A 20471-nucleotide genomic window follows, 5' to 3' on the forward strand; every position below is an offset into this window, starting at 1 on the left:
ACCATGCTAGGGACCCTGTTCCTCTGTGGCAGCACCAGGCCTGAGAGCCCCTTGGGAGCAAAGTGCCTTCTGATGGGATGCGTCAGACTCTCCTGGCAGAAAAGCTGCTGCTGCAGCAAAACCACAAGTTGTACCTACCCTCCAAATCAACAGGAGATAAATGGGATGCTCTTCATACCGACTTTAAGGAGTGTGACTCACAGAGCAAGGGCCAGGGTGTCACTGCAGATTAAGGACTGGTTATGAGATAGGAGAGAAAGATTCGTCATGAACTGCTGCTTCTCAGCATGTAAGAGGGATTAGTGGTACCCCATGGGCAAATTGTCTCTGTTAGGAAGAACTATGGAGGATTTAGAAAAATTCCAGATGGATTTAAATACATTGAGGGATTAAGGAGCACAATGGTAGATGAAATTCAGCTCGAATAAGTGTGACAGAATAATAGACATTAACAAAAATAGTCCTTTTGGGAAAAAAAAAAAATAATAAAAGATATTCTTAAAACTCCTCATGGTCTGGACTCTGAGGCTCTGAGGCAGTGGAAAATTTTGAAGAGAAGATTTTCTGTGTTTAGATACGTGAATCCATTGGTATTGTGGGACATGTTTCCAGACTTGAAAATTTAAAAGAAGGCATGCAAATCCTGAATTAAGCAGCCCATCTCTAAAACACAAACCTGTCCAATGTATCACTGAGGTCAAGAATTCAGCAGGAGATTTTAAAAAAGAGAAAGATTTTAGTAAATAATGAGTACATACATAATCACAATTATTTGTAGAATCCAGCAATAATTGTACTTATTTTTAGAAGGAATAGTTTTGGTGTGGGGTATAAGGCAAGAGGGACCAATTCCTGATCTCTCTCCAGTCTTTCTCTAGGCTGCAGTGTAGTGGGTGTGCATGGTGATAGAGTGCATGGCTGGGATTATCATCCCAATGTGGAAACATGGGATTTGTGCATTTTACAAGGTACAAGCAAGGAAAAATTGTCACTGTTCTTGTGCCTCTGGAGTCAGATACTGGATTGACTGGAATCTGGCATTTTCTCGTGTAACATTCTCATTTATTAGGTTAGGTGTCCCTGCTAATTCTGAGGTAGGGTGTTCTGCTACTTTTTGAGTGAGTTTTGGAAAACTGCCAGACTACTGACAATTTCATAGCAGTTCCTCTGGGAACTGAGGACAATGTTGAGTACTGTTTCTGGACAGCTACCTTAACATCTTAGTTCCCTGACTTTTAGCAGCATGAATGAAACAGTACTCAAGAGGAAAACAAACAAACAAAACTAAGTTTCTGTTTGTCACAGCATTGTTTTTCCCAGGGCAGATTGCTCCCTAGATAGTCCTTGCAAAGCTGTGTCTAAAAAAGCACTACTCTCATCCTTCTTCTTTAGAACTTTTCTAGCATTATCTTGGATTTCATTTTATTTCTTGGTTCTTATTTTTGAAATCTCCTGTTCTTACTACTGGATTAAGAAAATCAGGCAGTAGCATGTCCAAGTTGTTTAAAAATAATCTCCCATCTTGTGCTCCTTGCTACTGCTGAGAAGTGCCTCAAGGTCTGGGGTTAGTACGTACTACTGGGGATGTGTACCCTGCAGCAATTGATCCTGCAATTGATCAATGTGGGTGGTTAAGAGGGCTGAAGCTACTGTCACTTATTTAAATAGTGCACCTCTACTGGAATTAATCGACTGCATTCACTAGAGAAAATAATAGTAAAAAAAAGAGACAGTTCCTCGTGTATCTGTAAGTCATTTCGTAGGAGCTCTGAAAGACATCCATACATTCAGAGTCTCATCCCTGTGACCAGAATATACCCAACATACCTGCTATTTCCCAGGAACTGAGGAAGGATGGCAGCTTGTGCTGGAGCTGGCCAGGTTGCTGCTGCCAATTACCCATCACCCATCAGCAGGGTGCTTGCTTGCAGCCTAATCAATGCTCATGCTGCTGGCAAGTGGTTTAAGCAGATGGAACAAACTGGTCATCAGCTTTACTCTTTCTAAAGGTGGCATCTTGAATACTGGACTCTCTAAAGCAGTCCATATGGTATTCCAGACACATATTTCTGAACTTTCCTTTTTATTTAGTTATTTATTTATTTATTTTTAAAGATTTACCTTGTATTAAGGAGATTCTGCTGCATATTAAGAAATTGATGCCATTATAGAGCATTGCTCTGTCAATGAAGGGAAGCCTATTTGATGTCAATGCACAGACAGCATTGAAAAATGGCCAGGCTGAACTTTGTTAAGTAGGTATTTTAAACTAAAGAATTCATTTATTAAAAACAAACAAACAAACAAACAAACAAAAAAAACCCAAACACAAAACCTTCTACCAAGATGTTCCCGTACGTTCCTGCTATGTTAACAACTGCTTAAAAATATCTTAGATACAAATGCTCAAATTCAGAGGTATGCAGGACAAACAAAATTATGTTTGGCAGCTCGAACCTCAGATTAACTTCTAGAGCAAAGTACCAACACTAGAAGATGCTGACATTGGTGAACCCTCCTAGGCAATTGTCAGACAAGATCTTTTGGTAGAATATTCTTTGCTTCACTGAGACATGCCAAAGCATTATTACTGGATCCAGTAATAATATAATAACAGGTTATTATTGGATCCACCATATCCAGCAGGCCTGCGCTGAAAGGTACCTTGTTTGGAGTGTATCCTGACTGCCTTCTGCTTATTACTATAGGGTTAGAAAATGAAGCAGGAGGTGAAAGAAATCTTACAGGACTTACTCTGAGCAGTTTTAACTCATACCTGGGGCACAGTAACCCCAAGCAGAGCTACAGGCTGGGAGAGGAATGGTTGGAAAGCTGCCTGGTGGAGAAGGACCTGGGATTATTGGTTGATAGTCGGCTGAATATGAGCCAGCAGTGTGCTCAGGTGGCCAAGAAGGCCAACAGCATCCTGGCTTGTATAAGAAGCAGTGTGGCCAGCATGGCTAAGGAAGTGATCGACCCCCTGTACTCAGCTCTGGTGAGGCCGCACCTCGAGTGCTGTGTTCAGTTTTGGGCCCCTCGCTACAAGAAGGACATCGAGGTGCTCGAGCGAGTCCAGAGAAGGGCGACGAAGCTGGTGAGGGGCCTGGAGAACAAGTCCTGCGAGGAGCGGCTGAGGGAGCTGGGCTTGTTCAGCCTGGAGAAAAGGAGGCTCAGGGGTGACCTTATTGCTCTGTATAAGTACATTAAAGGAGGCTGTAGAGAGGTGGGTGTTGGCCTGTTCTCCCATGTGCCTGGTGACAGGACGAGGGGGAATGGGCTAAAGTTATGCCAGGGGAGTTTTAGGTTAGATGTTAGGAAGAACTTCTTTACTGAAAGGGTTATTAGACACTGGAACAGGCTGCCCAGGGAAGTGGTGGAGTCACCATCCCTGGAGGTCTTTAAAAGACGTTTAGATGTAGAGCTTAGGGATATGGTTTAGTGGGGACTGTTAGTGTTAGGTCAGAGGTTGGACTCGATGATCTTGAGGTCTCTTCCAACCTAGAAATTCTGTGATTCTGTGATTCTGTACATCATCGAGGATGCTCTGGCTACCAGCCCTAAGGTCCATTATCCTCTTGATGGCACGGTGGTTAATCTTCAAGCATAGAAGTGACAGGGGAAGGTGGGCAAAGTGCAAGAGAGAATATAACTGTAACTCACATCACTAGGAAGAAAAGCAGCTGTCCCAAACAGTTTTTGAGCATGTGTGTGTTTTCATAAGTAAACATTAGAAAAGTTTTTGAAGTAAACATTAGACTAAATCTAAAATCTCTCCTCCCAAAATTACTAGGTGCTAGATTCAGGTTCTGATTTCCTCCAGCTGACATGCAGATTCAACCTATCTGAACACAGGTGTAACCACACTTTCAAACCTTCTTCAGGGGAAATAGGTGGAGTGGAGCTGCCACTGTGCTTGACTTTGGATAGCAAAAGAGAGGCTGTGTGTGAGAGTGACACTTACCTCTATAGAAAATGCACTTTTTGATACTGTTTGGAGGGCTGTAGTTAAGCACTCAGGCAACTTTCAGCCTGTAGTCATACCTGGTAATTTGGGTGCAAGGCTCAGCACTTAAAAATAGGTGAACTGGACTTCATTGCTTATGTCCTGATTTAAACAAATTTTAGGTGGATTGAATCCTACCTTAAGATTTCACTGGGGACTAGACTGACATTTGGGTTTAAGGAGTGCAATTCCCTATATCAGGCCTATTTCTGCACAGTAGATTATTCTTCATTTTTACAGAAAATGATTCAATTGAACTAATCTGACAGGGCTGACTGGATGTCCATTATAGTGCTGCATTACAATTGCTAAACAGAATATTGGAAGGGCACTAGGTACAGACTGGTAAAGACAATACATAATTTGAATGATGGCACTAAGGGAGAATTTTAGAGTCTGGTAAGTAGGTTTTTGAAGACACTTGGCAGTTGGGAGGAGGAAAAACAAATGAGAGCAACTGCTTGGGAGACTGACATAACCTCAGCATAACTTTGAGCTACAAGTTGCTCTCCTTGCTGGGAGCAGGCTTGGCAAACGTTAGCAATCAAACCATCTGTATAACTGGATCAGATTTTTCACAACCAAAATTGATCAATTTATGGGATTATTTTGACAAGCATGTTGGGAAATACAGAACATATAGTTTTCATCATTGTTTACTTCTGTTTTTCCTCTTGTTCCCTTTGACATTGCCCACTGGCTTTTATTAGAGTCTGAGCTCCATTTAACTCAGCATGCAGAACTGGACATGCTGCTAGTGTCTGCTCCCTGCAGAACTCCTCCTGATTCCTCATTTACATGTTTCTTCCTTGTTCTTTAACCAGGAGGGGAAGCTTTGAGCCTTGAATGCATAAATCATTAGGTCCAGGTCAAAAATACAGAATTCATTATTCAAAATGGTTGTTCTTGCTCATCAGATTTCTAGTTTATCTTGGGAATTTATTGGAAATGTGGCATCCATCTGTAGCGTTGTTTGGATAATTGTGGCATGAAGCTGACCAGGTCTTGAGATCAGCATCCAATATTCAGCCCTACTATTTTTTGGAATGGTCTAATCGGCCATTTGTGATGCACATCTGGTCTGTAAAACTGTTGACTCCTAGTCCATTTACCTACAGCAGCCATTTAGCAAGGCTACCAATTCAGCAGAGAGAGAGAAGTTATTTTCCCCTGGATCCAGGTGCTCTAAATATGCTGTAAAATCAGTCAGATATACTGTAAAGACAGTCAGATCCACTGTGCTGAAAAAGTTTTTTTTTGTGTTTTTTTTTTTTGTTTGTTTGTTTGTTTTGTTTGTTTGTTTGTTTTGTTTTTTGGTAGGAAAATGAGGGAAGTTTTTATTATAGCTAAAAAATATTTTTCAGGTTACTTGGCCTTTGCTACTGTATCTTCTCCTTATTTGGTAGGGAGAAATATGCTTAGCCTTTGGGGACTAATTGTCCCCAGTACTGCAACTCTATTATTCTTGGTTCCAGAAAGCAAGCAAGTCAAATGATAATAGTCTTATATTTAACAATACCAGACATCTGACATAGAAAGTTGGTCTCATTGCCTTCATTTTACAGATGGTGAAATTGAGGGTCACAAAGATGTCTTGACCAGGGTCACCTGATAGGCCTCTTCCAGATGAAAACATGTTTTTTTTCCTCATTCATCCTTTGTTCAACAGCAGATATTCTCACTTATGTGTAAAGTGACCGAAGACAATGGGTTTGTTTACATGAGTAAAAAAAAAAAGGCTAGCAAAATTCATATGTAGCAATGACTGAGAAGGAAATCACTTAATATGATTGTTCTAGGTCATGCCAAATTTTTGGAATGAGATTTTAGAAATGACTTCTCATTCCTGTATTTTTCTGGTAAATTGAGCAAATGAAAAGTGAAATATTTAATAGACAATAGCAGAGGAAGATTATAATCCAATGTTCTATTATTTGAATTACCCCTTTAAGTGGATTGTTCCTTAAAATATTTCTGTTTTCAGTTCCCTCAATGAAGGGGATTTAGGCATGGGAAGATACAGAATATTATTTTCACCAGGCAATCTAATTTCCTGTGTTCAATGTCCAGTACGATTTGTGGAAACATTTTAACAAACAATTACATAAAGTTGGTCTCCCAAATCTTCTCTTGAGCATTTCAGTGGATTACTTAATTTTCGGAAGTGCTCAACAGTTCACATTAAGGTGAAGGGATATTTATTCCTCCCCTTTCATTTAAGATTCATCCCTAAATAAAATAGCTTTATAGCCTCGATCTGCTTTCCTTATTAGACAAAACTCATGATGAATTTAAATGGAGTTGATTGGATCATGAGTATTTTAGCACAGACAAGTAGCTATGTATTGGGCTAGTTGTTTTTCACATGGTGTAAATGGATATGGGAGTTTTCATAGCTATGTCACGATGTCAAATCATGACATCAGAATCTTTCAATGAGCTGAGGAGTCATTTCATCTGAAGACATGATGAAGTGCTACCATATAATGTTGGCCATGTTTAGCGGAAAGCTAAATCATATGGCCTACCAGGTATAACTAGTTCTGTAAAAAGCTTTTTGCTGCAAAGTTAGATTAAACAAAAGCAGCAGTGAAATATTTTTCAGATGAGGCTGTTCCAGACTTTTCCTTTCCTCACTTTAAGGAACTGAAATCACAAGCTTAATGGTTCAAATAAAGTCATGGGAATCCTACCCCAATCATTCCCCAAAGTCTTTGGTCTTGATAAAATAATTTTGTCATCATGAATCATATTCATGAATAATGACACTGATACTTCTCAGTTTTTCTCACCTTTGTAATACAGAAACTTCATTCCATGTGGGGCTGAATCAAGCAAGCAGAAAACTGAGCACAGTACACAAAAGATCCCAACTAACAACTGCTCCACATTTGCTGTGTTCCTGCACTGGAGTGGGAATGGGAAGACTGTGTGCAGGAGGATGGGAAATGTTTGTAAATTGTATTCTTTTAACAGTCCTTGAATAAAGTGGGTTAGATGGGTGATGTGGGTGTACAGAGCTGTCACAATGTAGGCTAGTCTGCTTGATGCCATGCTGGTGGGAACAGTGTACTCACTCGGCGTAAACCAAGCTAGAGGCAATCACTGTACAAGCACATACTGTATAACACTGAGCAAAATGCAACATGAATCAAAGCAGGAGGGAAATAAATTGTAGGTAATGATGTTGTGGCGTTTTTAGAGGAAGATTTTGAATATTCAGCTCATCTATAGCAAAACTGTCACAGAACTGTAATAAGCAGAAAAAGTATATGGCAGTGTTTAGAAGTTGGAAAAATAATATTGGAAATTACTCTGTCATAAGTTACTTATTCTTGATGTGAGTCCTCAAATGTGACAGTGTGATCGATAATACTGGTACCAAAGAGGATAATAGATAGCACTATACCTTTGTAAAGTACACAGGTACCAGTTCTGCAGCTCTGCCATGCTGTCATGAATGATGGTTTCTTAGCCTAACATACCCTACGTGAGCTTGTGAACCTGTGTGCCTTAGTTTTCTATTGGATGAAAATTACTAAGACTGCTCAGGCTTCCAAAAGAATGGCTTTCCAGCACCATTTTCTTTCTTATTTTCTCTCCTGTATTCTTGCTGTGTTGTAGCATTCAAATGCTCTGATTGCATCCCACCTTATGGTTACTACATTGGCTTGTAGTGGCATACCTCGTTTTTGAGGTTGGAGCAAGCTTTTGCAGGGGAGGAGGGGGTAAGCAGGGAATGGGAGGTTGAGCTTTTACAAATAAGACTCCCTTGGTTAGAAATGACACCAATGTATGCAGCAGACTTTCCCTGCACCTCTGTGTATACTTGCTATTACAGTAAAAGCCCACTTGCTGACACCAATCATTTCCGTAAAATTTAAGCCAACATCTTTGGGAGAAAAGATTTAATTAACACATAAGCCCCTGAGTCACTATGACAATCTGCTTTCATAGTGATGGGAATAATCACATTTCTACCCACTGTCAGTCCTTGAAATATAGGGGTTTTATGAATAATCTATAATACATTTTTTTTTTTCCTTACAGAAACAATCAGATTCTTTTGTTACTTTCAGACAAGAACATTTCTGTCTCAGACATCTAGAAAAACTCTAAATTTATCTGGTGCCTTGAGGGGCTACCTCTGCCTGTGTGACAGGAGGTCTCTTGAGCATTTTGGGTTAGTAGCGTGAAGGGAGGCTGAACAATTCCATCCTAACCAAGATCCACGAGACATCCCATTATTTAAATAGAGGTGCCCTTAGGGCAGGGTATGCAGAACCCAGTGAAAATAAATAAATAAATAAACCATACTCATTGCAGACAATAAATAAATTTGTGGCCATGATTACAGTGCTATAAAATTAGATTCAAAAACTTTCAATGTGAAGCAGAAATAATAACCTAGGTACAGAGCTTTGACAAATCTTTTCCCCCTTAGTCCAGTTGAAAAGATCATGTCTAACAGTACGTACTTTTTTGACACCTCCTTCTCCTACTTGTTATAAACCCTTGAAGGAAAAATACAGAACCTTGTTTCCCCTGGGTTAGCTTCATCTAAGTTGTTTCTGATTTAAAGTGGCATAAGTCAGATAAGTATCAGGCTTGTAAGGTTTAATTCTATGAGTGTTGGGGCTTGAGAATAATTCTATAATCACAATTTAGAGCATGTTGTATCTGTTTTTCTCACTAGACACTGAGATATCATTTTATTTTCTTTTTACTTTCTTAATACTTTTGTATTTGGTTTCACAGTACTGAACAACAGTTAAACAAGTTATGATCTGTCTATTAGGGACAACATTCATAACATCTGTAGAGTGGTAGCAACTCTAATAACCTGATTTTTTATAAATACAAATTTTGCATCTAGATAAGTGCTTTTTTAAATGATAGCAGTCCTCTTGTGTTATGCTTGATTGCAACCTGTTTTCTAAATTAAAAAATGTAAATGCGGCATTGACAAAGGTTAAAAAGATTTACAGTGGGTTCTGTCAGCAGTGCATACACACACCAAACCAAATCCTATGTATCTAATCAGTGTCCTCTGGACTGTGTGCCTTGCTCCATTGTTTACTCTCAAATCCATAATAATTTTGTATCCTTTCACTGGGCAAAGATTCATTTTAAAAACTAATGAATTTAAAAATATGCTTTTCCCTTGTCCATTTGATACTGAGCCGCAATTTGACTTTCATTGTTTGTTTCCCTCCTTGTCTCATCAATCCTTTTCTCTCTTTCTGTCCTTTTACTTTATTACATTTTTTATTGAGGACTGAGATGAACTGGTTGCTGCATCATGGGCCCATTACACTTCCTAACAATTCCATTTACACCTTATTGTTTGTCTTATTGCTGGAAAATTCAGGTGATTCATCATGCCTGAAGAAGCACCTGATCCCAATTCCCTTGATATCACGATCACTATGTGACAGGAATACAGTTAGTAGTGGCTTTCAGGCTCTAAGAGGCCAAGGTGATAACTCTTTTGGGGCTTTTAGCCTCTCAAGTATTGATGAGTTCCATTTTCGTAACGGTCTGTTTTCTTGCTCCCTTTCAACAGCCCCCTGAGTGTGGAAAAGGGCTTGGAGTTAATAAAGGATGTGGCAGATCTCCTGAAGCTGCAGATGAGTGCCTTCGATGATGTCAAGTATGTACATGGAATTTGGCCCTTTTTACTTTATTGGCTTTCTTATTGTTTTTGAATGGTTTGTCTTACAAGGAAATGTCAAAATTAATGAGAGCATGTGAGAGAAAAAAAGAATATTGTGATGATTTTTATAATGTCTCCTACACACAGAAACAAATTATTTAATAAACATTATAAAGACTGAAATAACCCTATGCTCCCACAGGGAAAAACAGTCTATTCAAAGTGCTGTAAAAATATTACTATCTTATTTAACAGGATCTGGGTAAGGCAAGTATTGTGAAGGGTCATCATACCTAGTGTTGCTGACAGGGAAACAACATGGGTTGTTCCCAACAGATGGAGAAGAACTTCAGTCCCTGGATTTCAGTCTGGCATGTGGCACAACAGGTCATGCCTCCTGGACAGCTACTCATTTAACAAGTCACAGGGAGTTCAACTATGCTGAGAACCTTTTTTTCTTCATATTATCTGTCCTGATAAATGTTCTGCATGTTAATCACCTAAGCTACGAGCTTATGATTTACCATGTCTGGTAAAAAAATTTAGATTGGGATTTTCTTCAAACATTTTGGTAGGAGCATTTACTTTGCAAAATTTTACTTCTTCCTTCATAAAACAGAAAGTAAAACTAGTTTGATGGAGAAGTAACAGAAAAGAAGGGTCAGCTGTGGGTGGCTTGTGACAGCTTGCTAGAAAAGAAGTCATAACTTGGCTCACAGAAAATGACCAATGTTTGTGTAACATCCAATTTCTGCCTGTTTCAGAGTGTTTGGGGTTGCTTGCTTTTCCCCATGAGTCGTGTTGCTGAAAGGCATTATCTTTCTCAGCCTTACTTGTGCTTTTGCTTAACCTTCATCTCCAGTTAATATAATTCATCATTTAATGCTATGTTTTAAGCAGTAGTCTGAAGATGTTGCATCTTTGCTGGAAGAGTTTATTATTAATCAGGAAAAAAAAAATCTACCCCTTCTATATCTGAATATATGGTGGGAAATAGATTACTGGTAAGGATCATTTTAGAAATCTGACAAATACAAGGCATATAAAGTCTAGTTGTTTAGAAGGAAAATACTCTTTTTTTTTTTTTTTTTTTTTTTTTTGAGCTATTCTTTACATCGCTGAATGACTTTTTACTTGTATTTTACGAAATGTACTTTTTATGAAAACCGAGTTTTGTAATTACAAAAAATGACAATATTTTATGGCTTTCCTTATAAAAAGAATTTGCAACCTTGAATTTGAATAGTAGCAGATAAATCAATGTCTGCTGTACATTTAAAGGGATAATTCCATGGAACAAGTTCTCTGCTGGAATCAATGGGTTCTGCTTCATTAACTTCATTCATTTACCATACAAGAGCACTTTCACCTACCTTTCTAATTGTTAGCATAAAGCCTTTTGGTTATTTTTTTTATTTGATAAATCACAACAGCATTGCAATTGGCAAGCTGTAGATTCATTCTCTAATGGAAAATATCCCTCCAGTGAAATAGCAAGCTCTGAAAAACCTTTTTCTTTTCTTTAATATGTGACTTTAGGGAAGCTGCTTATTTTGCGTCCATTAACATACAGTCATAAGACAGTACCAAAATTACTGGTATAGTATGGTCAGTATTTTATAAAATCGTGTTATAAACGGTGATAATTCCAAACGGGACAGGAGTATTATGTCTATCAGCACAAAGCTTTCATCGGTTTTTATGTATCTACAAAAGGTTATCTCAAATCCCAAGTAAGGGAAGAATTTGTCCAAAACAAATGGTATTTACTCAAGAAAATTAGGTGCTTTGACTCAGGTTAAACCCCTGAAGTGCTACAGAAACGTGGAGCTAGACAGCAGATAGAGTAGAACTCAAAGTTTTAGAAAAAGGCTTCACCAAGAAAAGAATAAACGCTTTTTGGATTTGTTCTTTCATCATCATCCATTATTGGAAAACTGTATTTACTTGAAGGCTCTGGTTACCTTCTGAATGGCCTCATGTAGAGGGGTTTCAGGAAAGACTTGATGTCATGGTTATTCCTTATCCATCTTTGACATATTGAAGGATGAGAATGAGACCTCTCAGGAAATATTTTATTTTATTAGCTTTCTTTTTCTCAGAGATTCATATAAAAAAAAAAAAAAAAAAAAAAAAAAAAAGTATCAATAAGCTTGAGACCAAAGATTTATAGCGGAAATGGGAAAATAAACTATTTTAGTTGGAACTCTGACCTGAGCATGAACTTGGATTAAAATTTTCAACTCTCTTAGTCTTCCAGGAATTCAGGAATTCTCAAAAGGAAAAGACAATATAGGGCTGAATATTTTAGACTATTCCAAAGATTTCAGATTAAAGAAATTTTAATGGGAACCAGAGTTCTCATTAATTTCAGAGTACAAACAAAGCAATCATACTCAATAGTAATAGTGTAAGAAGAACTGAGGACAGAGGATGAGTTATTTTAAAGTGTTACGTTCTTTTAAAGTTCTTTAAATTCTCAAATAAAATGTTCTTGTCCTTTTCTTTGGAAAAAAAAAAGTGATTTAAAATGTACTGCTTTGCAAATACATTACAGCATTTACTTAGTTTTGTCTGCAAATATCTTTCATTCTTCCCTATATATATATATATTTATTTTTTTCATTTGCCTTGGAGTTTGGCTAAGTGAACAGTAGCTTTTGCCATGGGTTTTTACCGATTCCCGTGTTAGTTCTTGATTTTAGTTGATGCATGGTAGTAATCAGCTTATCTTATCTTCTCTTTCACAATCCTGCCAACTTTAACCGATGGCCTGCAATTCACAGTGTAGCCTCAGGCTTGGCTCCCAGAGCGTTCAGTCCACTTCTACAGTTGGTTTGTTGTCAAGTTTGCATTGACATAAACTTTGCTCACCCTGTGAAGCAGATGATTGGGAATAGATTTGGAGAATACATAATTAGAAATACTTCAACATTGAAGAAAAGATCCAACATGCTAGCTGTCACTTTTGGATACAGCCTGAATCTTTATGGAAGTAATAGTTATGCTTAATATGTTTTGTTAATGGTTATGTAGCTGTCAAATAAATTCCATTATTTCTTATTACATCATTAGAGACCATTAAAAGGATATTAGCATGCTGATGTAATTATGCAAGCAGACGTAAAATGACTATAGTTATGATTTTAAAATCTAATTATGGGTGTCCAATGCCTCTGGTGATTGATTGTTGGACTGGTATCATGGATTGAAGTCAGATGGGTGGTAGTACTAGGAGAGTTTGTATTTATTTAAAAAATAATTTTACCACTGCAATCTGCAACATTGACCTTCTTCCTGTAATTACAGTTCTTCACACATTATAGAATAAACTTACAAACAAAAGAGATTGTCAACAAAAGTCCAAATATAATAAAACTACTGAAATCTGGTAGCTCAACTGTGAAGGTAGTGGAAATCAAAGACACTAGGTTAGAACATATATGACTTCTTTGGGTTCTCAGAGAAATACAAATCATTGTTATGCTCTTATGTAATGTTCTTATACTTGGGATATTTACTGTGAACATTGCTAATGGGAGGGGTTCAGCTCAACTTATCCGAATACCTTTACATAGAAAGAAAGCACATTATTCAGATGTCATAGTATTTCAGAGTGTACATCCTACCATTCTCAGCATTCTCAGCCTCCAGCTAAAAGTGAAATTTTCTGCTGAATATTTCATCCTTTGATGAATGTTGCAGTAATACTGTATTATTTTTCTTTTCCTTATTATTTCTCTCTTTAGACTTATATGATTTTCCCTATTGTTATTGAAGATCTCTTACTGTCCATGTCTCTATTTTCCAATCTTGTTCTACTGCTTTGGCTTCCTCCATCTGTACATCTTAATGGACTCAAAGAACTGTCCTTCCAGGAGAGGTGATAACTTGACAAAGTGTGCCATAATTTTTCAATGGAAAACCTGTAGTAGAACATCCTGTATTCCTTCCATAAAAACATTAATATTTATCTGCTACCATTGTTTTGGAGTGTAACAGTAATTGTCTATATGAGCATATAATCTATGTATGTAATTTTGGGGATGAACAGGATGCTTATGCTAAATTTCAAGCGCTAATGTAAATAGATTTTGAAAGACCATTCTAATTATCTAATATGAACTGGATTGCAAAGTCATAAAATTTAACCAATATATTCCTTATCATGTACAGTTTGCATGTGTGTCAAGGCAAATGTATGTCAATCCATATCCAAGGCGAAGTTAAGAGAACCCCTCACCAAGCTTTTAGTGTCTAAAGCTCAAACTCAGAAGCCTCAAGTTGGTTGTTTGGCTTTCACCTGATTGTTTCCCCCATCCACACTGAGACTAGAGATGAACTCAGTGTTTTAGCTGAATAGTGTATTCCATGACAAATGAAAATTCAGGTTAACTGAAGCTATGTATGAAAACTATATGGAAGCTTAAGCTGGCAAACACCTTTCAAAATTTCTAGCAGCCACAGCAGTGTGGTTTGACATTTTGAAAGTAAAATGCTATAATTTTTCAGTTCAAGGTAATGACTCATTTCAAAATTTAATTATGTTTGGCTTATAAGGCAAATGCAAAATAAACAAAAACATTGATTTCGGACTGAACTCAGGTGATTGTTTTGTTTGTTGTGGTGTTTTTTTTCAGCTGACCAAAAATAATACCAGTCTTTCAATAATCACTAATTATGATATAGCCTTGAAATACTTTTTTTTTTTTTTTTTTTTTTTTTTTTTTAACAGACCTCTGTCTTACTCCATATGCAGGAAATAAAATGCTCAGTTAATGAGCAGATCTTCAGTGTTCCATTTTATCCTCATTGTTCAATGTGTGGCTTCAGGCTTTATTTACTGCACATTATTCAAATCCTGCTCTGAGGTCAGAAAACCCATTTCTGCTTGTTGTTTTTTGTTCTGTTTTGGTTGGTTGGTTGGTTTGGTTTGTTTTCCTATGGTGCTTTTTACAAGGCTATCAAAATGTTTGACTAACATAAATTGATACACTTAGCTCACACAAGATATGGTGTATTATAAGGACCATACAGAGCTGGCATTTATGCATGAAAAGATTAATGTCATAGTATCTACTAATTCAAGGTGTCCAGTCCAATGGCTTTGAGTGTGGTTTATACAGCCTCTTCTGTGAAGATCTTCACACGTTGAGACACAAGTCCCGTTGCCTTCAGTTACCATTCTAAGTGCTCAGCAGTCCCAGAAGTCAGCTGTCAATTTAGACAATGCTACCTGCTTCCATAAAAAAAAAATATGCCTGAAATGACTTGGCTTCAAATGAACTGAATCTGAATCTGAAGCAGAACCGGGTGGTACCAGCAGAATTCAAGATAATGATAGACCTTTATGTCCTTGTAGTACCATGCCTGGTTTGCAAAATACTACCTGAGGTCTGCCAGCAATGACATTGAGGCCCCTTGAAATATATATATATATTTTTTTTCTCTTGCACTTGACCACCATTCATTAGAAATATTACTGGAAAACAACAAAGAACAACAACAGCAATGACAACAACAAAACACCACTTTGAAGAGAAAAGCTGCGTCTGTAGATACAAAATAAGTCAAGATTGAGCATCTGTAGATACAAAATAAGTCAAGATTGAGTTTTCCTTTTATACTCTGGCATGTCCTTAGCATCAACTATGTTTTTAAGTATTCTATATAAGCAGTGATCTAACAAAAGATTGAATTTGGGTCGTCATCATGAGGGCAGCTGTGAACACATTCTTGATATACTTAAAATCTCTTTCCAAGTAGTGTGATTAGAAACACTTTCCACTATTCAAAGAAAAGGTCTCACATAGCCAAACAGTACCTATCTTTATCTTTGTTCTTAGGAAGGTCTGGAACGGTTGGGCTGGAATAATACAATTTGAAAAGCCAGCGAACCATCCCTGTAAAAAGAACTTGGACTGAGGAAGGTCTTTGAAAATCAAACTAAGTGGTGAAAGTTCGGAAAAGCTTTAAATGTGTTCAAATCAGAAGTGTTGAGTAGGCACACTGATGAGTGGAAATCCCAGCCTCACCTATTATGAACATGTGCATTGGCTGTAGTGTCCTAATTGTGCTGTATAGGTTTTGTTCATTGTTTGTCATATTTTTCTAACACCTGAAAAACTCAATCAGCCAGTTAATCATATTCAGTCATCCAGAACCTAAACACTGGAACGGTACTTGGTATTTTCACTTCATCATGCTGATGGATTATGACATTTGGTATATGTACACTCTAAATGTGAACATCTCAGGAAATTGTCGGTAGCTCGGTAGCTTAAAAGGCAGGATAGTGTGATGGAGGCTTATTTAACCTGGTGATCTGTAGTGGGACAGGCAGTACAATGTCTTCTTCAGTTTCTTTCTCTTTTGGTATCAACCTGTAACATGTAAACTTCACTCTACTGTGGAAGCGCAATTATTCATTTTTCCATGATTAAGTATGATTATTTTTTTCCTTTTTGTTGGACACCTGTAGGTGAATCTTCTTGCAAAGGTTTTTTTTTTTTTTTTTTTTTTTTTTTTTTTTCTAGATTGGCAGATTCTGCCATCTATAACATTTAGATTTACTACTGAGAGAAATTTTCAAAATATTGTGCTTTTAAAGAAAAAACATACAGTCCATGCTGTTCTCCTTATGGTGCTGTAATATACAGCACCATAGCCTAGCAATAGGTTGAATTTTTATCTGTATTGCATTGCATTTACTGTCCAGATATTAAGCAACATTTTTATTCCAGTTTGAACTCTACTATGCTTGGTTTCAATAAACAAATACCTTTTAAAAAAGTTGAAAAATATTTGTCATCTATTCCTTGATTTTAAATAGCAAACCAACAGACTAAGGCTATTTGGCATAATCTTGTTTAAAATGTTATAAAAGCATAACTCAGAAATAATGGTACCACTTTTATTCAAACTTGACTTCTTCTACAGATTTAATGAGTCTGGAAAACAAATTGTCTGAAAAATGTACTGCTGTAACTCATTGCATGCAGGCTTTTATAAGAAATTACATTGTGTTTTCTGGTACATATTGTCTTATTTGACAACTAATTTATAATATAAAGATGCATCAATTTTTAAAGAAATGAGGATAAGGAAACAAAAATAAGGTGGAAGTTTCAACTCTGCATTCCTTTACTTAAAAATGAGTGATTTCTCAGCCTTAGCAATACATTAGTCTTGTGGCTTTTTCCCCTGAGGTATAATATATTTTGTGTGCTTTTCTTTAATAAATGTGCATATAACCAAGATCATTTTGCCTTCTCCACTGTAACTTTCCTGCTAGAAAAATATAAAAATATATTAAAATAACAAGAAGGACTTTGGCCTGCAGCATTTTGTGAATTCTAGGTGACAAAATAGAAAGACCATAAAAATCTACAGAGACTCTTATAAATAAAAATGTAGGAAGTTTGGCTTTCCATTACAACATTTAATCTAATTAAATCAGAGGATTTGTACCTTTGTAATCAAAAGGAGAATGAAATCCCATGTTATAGATACAGATCCATGTACTCATAGGTCTCTACTCAAGAGAAGTTTTTTTTATGGATAAGTGAGCTTCTAAGGTTTATCAATTTTTAACCTCTTCTTTCTCTGCTTTCTCTCTATATTACTGTCTGTACATCATATCCATTTTTTAAACAAAATTAAATTCCATAATATAATATGCTATGGTGGATAAACTGCTTTGTCTGAAGCAAGACACTGGATATGTGCCATTCCGTTGAATTTCTATAACATTTCACATATTAACATGTAATTATTTCCATTCTACAGATGGGTAAATTGAAACTCAAGACAGTTTTCTTGATATTCCCCCAAATGGTACAGAACTTGGTGACAGATATGAGAATAGAAACATAGAACTGTGATTCTCACTCTTGAACTAAAACTTGCTTTACATATAGCACAACCAATATTAGAAATGGAAAAAGATTATCATGTAGGGAAACTGGTTATATATATTTTAAGAAAAGATTCTTTGAAAGATTTGTTTAAAAGAATAATTAATTAAAAATATACGAAATGAAGAAATATACAAATTATGACTTTCTTGATCCTCTCTCCCTTGGCTTCTTGATCTCCTTTTCTCTCTCCTTTTCTCTCTCTCCATTAACTTCTGTATGGGTAGATGAATAAAATAAATATTGCAGACCTGCTGGCGATGCTGAATAGATAAATCATTCTTTTTCACATTTTCTATTTAACACCTAGCCAGTAAATATTTTGTATCCAAACCCATGAGCTGCACCACAACCTACCTAGAAAAAGTTTGTATTCCCAGCAAATCATAAATGCAGTGGGAACGAATGCACTTTTGCAGGTGTGACTGAAAGATCCCAATAATTTCCCCTTAAGTGCCTCCTTTCTAAAGGTATTAGGTTGATGTCAAATGTCTCTCTTTCACAGCTGGTGGAGGAATCCCAAGATCAAATCTTCTAGGTGGTCTTCTCAGAACTAAAGGAGAAGCCAACAGGTTCTTGAGAGGGCAAGCAGTAGGACACAGTAGCACTCTAGCTCAAAGTTTCAAAGATTTTTAAATTGAGGCTGTAGTTAAGTTTGTTTTCTTTGGTCTTCTGTTGTGCTGTCTAATCAATCAAAGAAATTTGTGGCCTCTCAGGCTCCTATTGAAGTTAAAAGGGTCTATTGCTTAAAAGGGTCTTTTAAGCGGGTAGATAGTGATGGTACAAGGGGGAGTGGTCTTAAACTAAAAGAGGATAGATTTAGATTAGACATTAGGAGGAAGTTCTTCACTGTAAGGGTAGTGAAGCACTGGCACAGGTTTCCCAGAAATGTTGTGGATGACCCATCCCTGGAGGTGTTCAAGGCCAGGCTGGATGGGGCCCTGGCCAACCTGATCTAATGGGTGGTGTCCTTGCCTATGGCAGGGGAGTTGGAGATAAATGATCTTTAAGGTCCCTTCTAACCCAAGCCATTCTATGATACTACAAATAAAAGTCACTTGTGCAAACTGAGGGAAGGGAGACTATCAGTACAGAAGACAGATTTTACATGCGAGTTCAAGACACCGTTAACACAGGTGTGCTAAAGATAAGTAGGCCTGATGTCAGCAAAATACATTGAAAACCTAAGACTGCTGCATACTAGCCAGACCACCAAAAGGTATAATGAATGAAAGTATAAATAGAATACAATTATATATATAATTTTTAATCACATAAATTTATTATTATTTAGCTTAACCAATGGAGGGTGAAAAAAAAATCACTGTACATCATTCAAGCAGTATTTTTAGATCATTTTCCCACTCTCCAAGGGTCCAAACAGTCTTTTTCTGTAAAAAAAGTATAGCACTTGTATGTTTTGTTCCTTTAAATACTGTAATTAAGAACCTTATTTGCATTGCAGGCAAAGCTGGCAACTTTCATGTACTCAGCGTGGTGAAAGTGTCAAATTTCATGGTTTGTGACAGATTAATAGAAAAATTATTTTAAAACTCTGCAAATTATTCATAGATCTTGAGTAATCATCAGAGGTTGCATTCTGTGAAGAATAAAAATAGGAAAAACTGAGTATAGCTTCAATCTCTAAATTGAGTGTTGTCCATTTTTTAAATCATTTAAATTGTTAGCTTAGCAAAAAATCTTCACCTTAGATGAATTGAATTGTAAAATCTTTAAAATACCCCTTCATCATCTTTTGCATTGTAAATGAGCATTCGTGTATTTAGAAAAAAAAATGATTTGAAAAAATTGAAGTCAGGCAAAAATGCCAGGTGTTCTGCACGGAGGAGCAATGAGCTCCTAGACAAACTCAAACACAAGCAGGAAGCCTCAAGAAGCAAAGAGAGTGTTGTGGTTTAACCCTGGCAGGCAGCTGAGCACCACACAGCAGCTAGCTCACTCTCCCCATGTGTGATGTGGGAGAGAATTGGAAAGGTAGAAGTGTGAGAACGCATGGGTTGAGATAAAGGCATTTTACTAGGTAAAACAAAAGCTGTGTGTGCAATCAAAACAGAACAAGGAATGATCACCACTTGCCATCAGCAGGCAGCATTCAGCCACCTCCAGGAAAGGAGGTCATCATATACAATGATTTCTTGGGAAGACAAATGCCAGCACTCTGAACATCCTCCCCTTCCTCCTTTTTTCCCCCATCTTTTATTGCTGAACATGATGCCACATGGTATGGGACATCATCCCTTTGGCCAGTTTAGGTCAGCTGTCTTAGCTGTGTCCCCTCACAGTCTCTAGCGCACCCCCAGCCTCCTCGCTGGCAGGGCAACAAGAGAAGCTGAAAAGTCCTTGGCTCTGTGTGAACGCTGCTCTGCAAGAACTAAAAATATCAGTGAATTATCAGCACTGTTTTTATCAAAACTCCAAAACACAGCATGAGAATCAGTGAGATCAGTGCAGCAGGGTGACTTCATGGAGAATAATTTCAGGGGAAGAGAAGAGGGCAGTACAAGGTGTCCAGATAATTAGCTGATTTATGATAGCTGTACATGTATATGGAGCTTACAGAGGTAAATCTGAGCTGCAACCATCAAATCCAGCCATAAGTTTGGTTTCCATGTAGTTACATTTGCAAGATGTGATTGCTTGGAAACTGTCAATCTATCTGATCTTTCTAATCTGTCTGCTGAATCCACCACACCCAGCTGCATGGTTTATATTATTCTGCTGAAATGTAATTGATAATAGAAAGTAATCCACTAACTGGTGAATTGGTAAGAACAGCAATTAGTGTCTTTCCTGTAGCAGAGATTTTGCTTTTTCTTCTTTAGTACTTGGCCATTGTCAGGTGTTGATACAACATAATCTTCTTTAACTTTCTCTC

General features: G+C 37.2%; 1 protein-coding gene across 2 annotated transcripts in view; it reads left to right on the forward strand.

Moving 5' to 3' along the window:
• Nucleotides 1–20471, forward strand: part of PTPRN2 (protein tyrosine phosphatase receptor type N2) — a 643897-nt gene that overhangs the window by 264218 nt on the left and 359208 nt on the right. For both annotated transcript variants that reach the window (XM_027450443.3, XM_038174330.2), the window contains exon 10: nucleotides 9570–9656. In XM_027450443.3, coding sequence (XP_027306244.3) covers nucleotides 9570–9656 — 87 coding nt within the window. The remainder of the gene's footprint in view (nucleotides 1–9569; nucleotides 9657–20471) is intronic.

This window comes from Anas platyrhynchos, chromosome 2 (genome assembly GCF_047663525.1).
Source record: "Anas platyrhynchos isolate ZD024472 breed Pekin duck chromosome 2, IASCAAS_PekinDuck_T2T, whole genome shotgun sequence".
Lineage (NCBI taxonomy): Eukaryota > Metazoa > Chordata > Aves > Anseriformes > Anatidae > Anas > Anas platyrhynchos.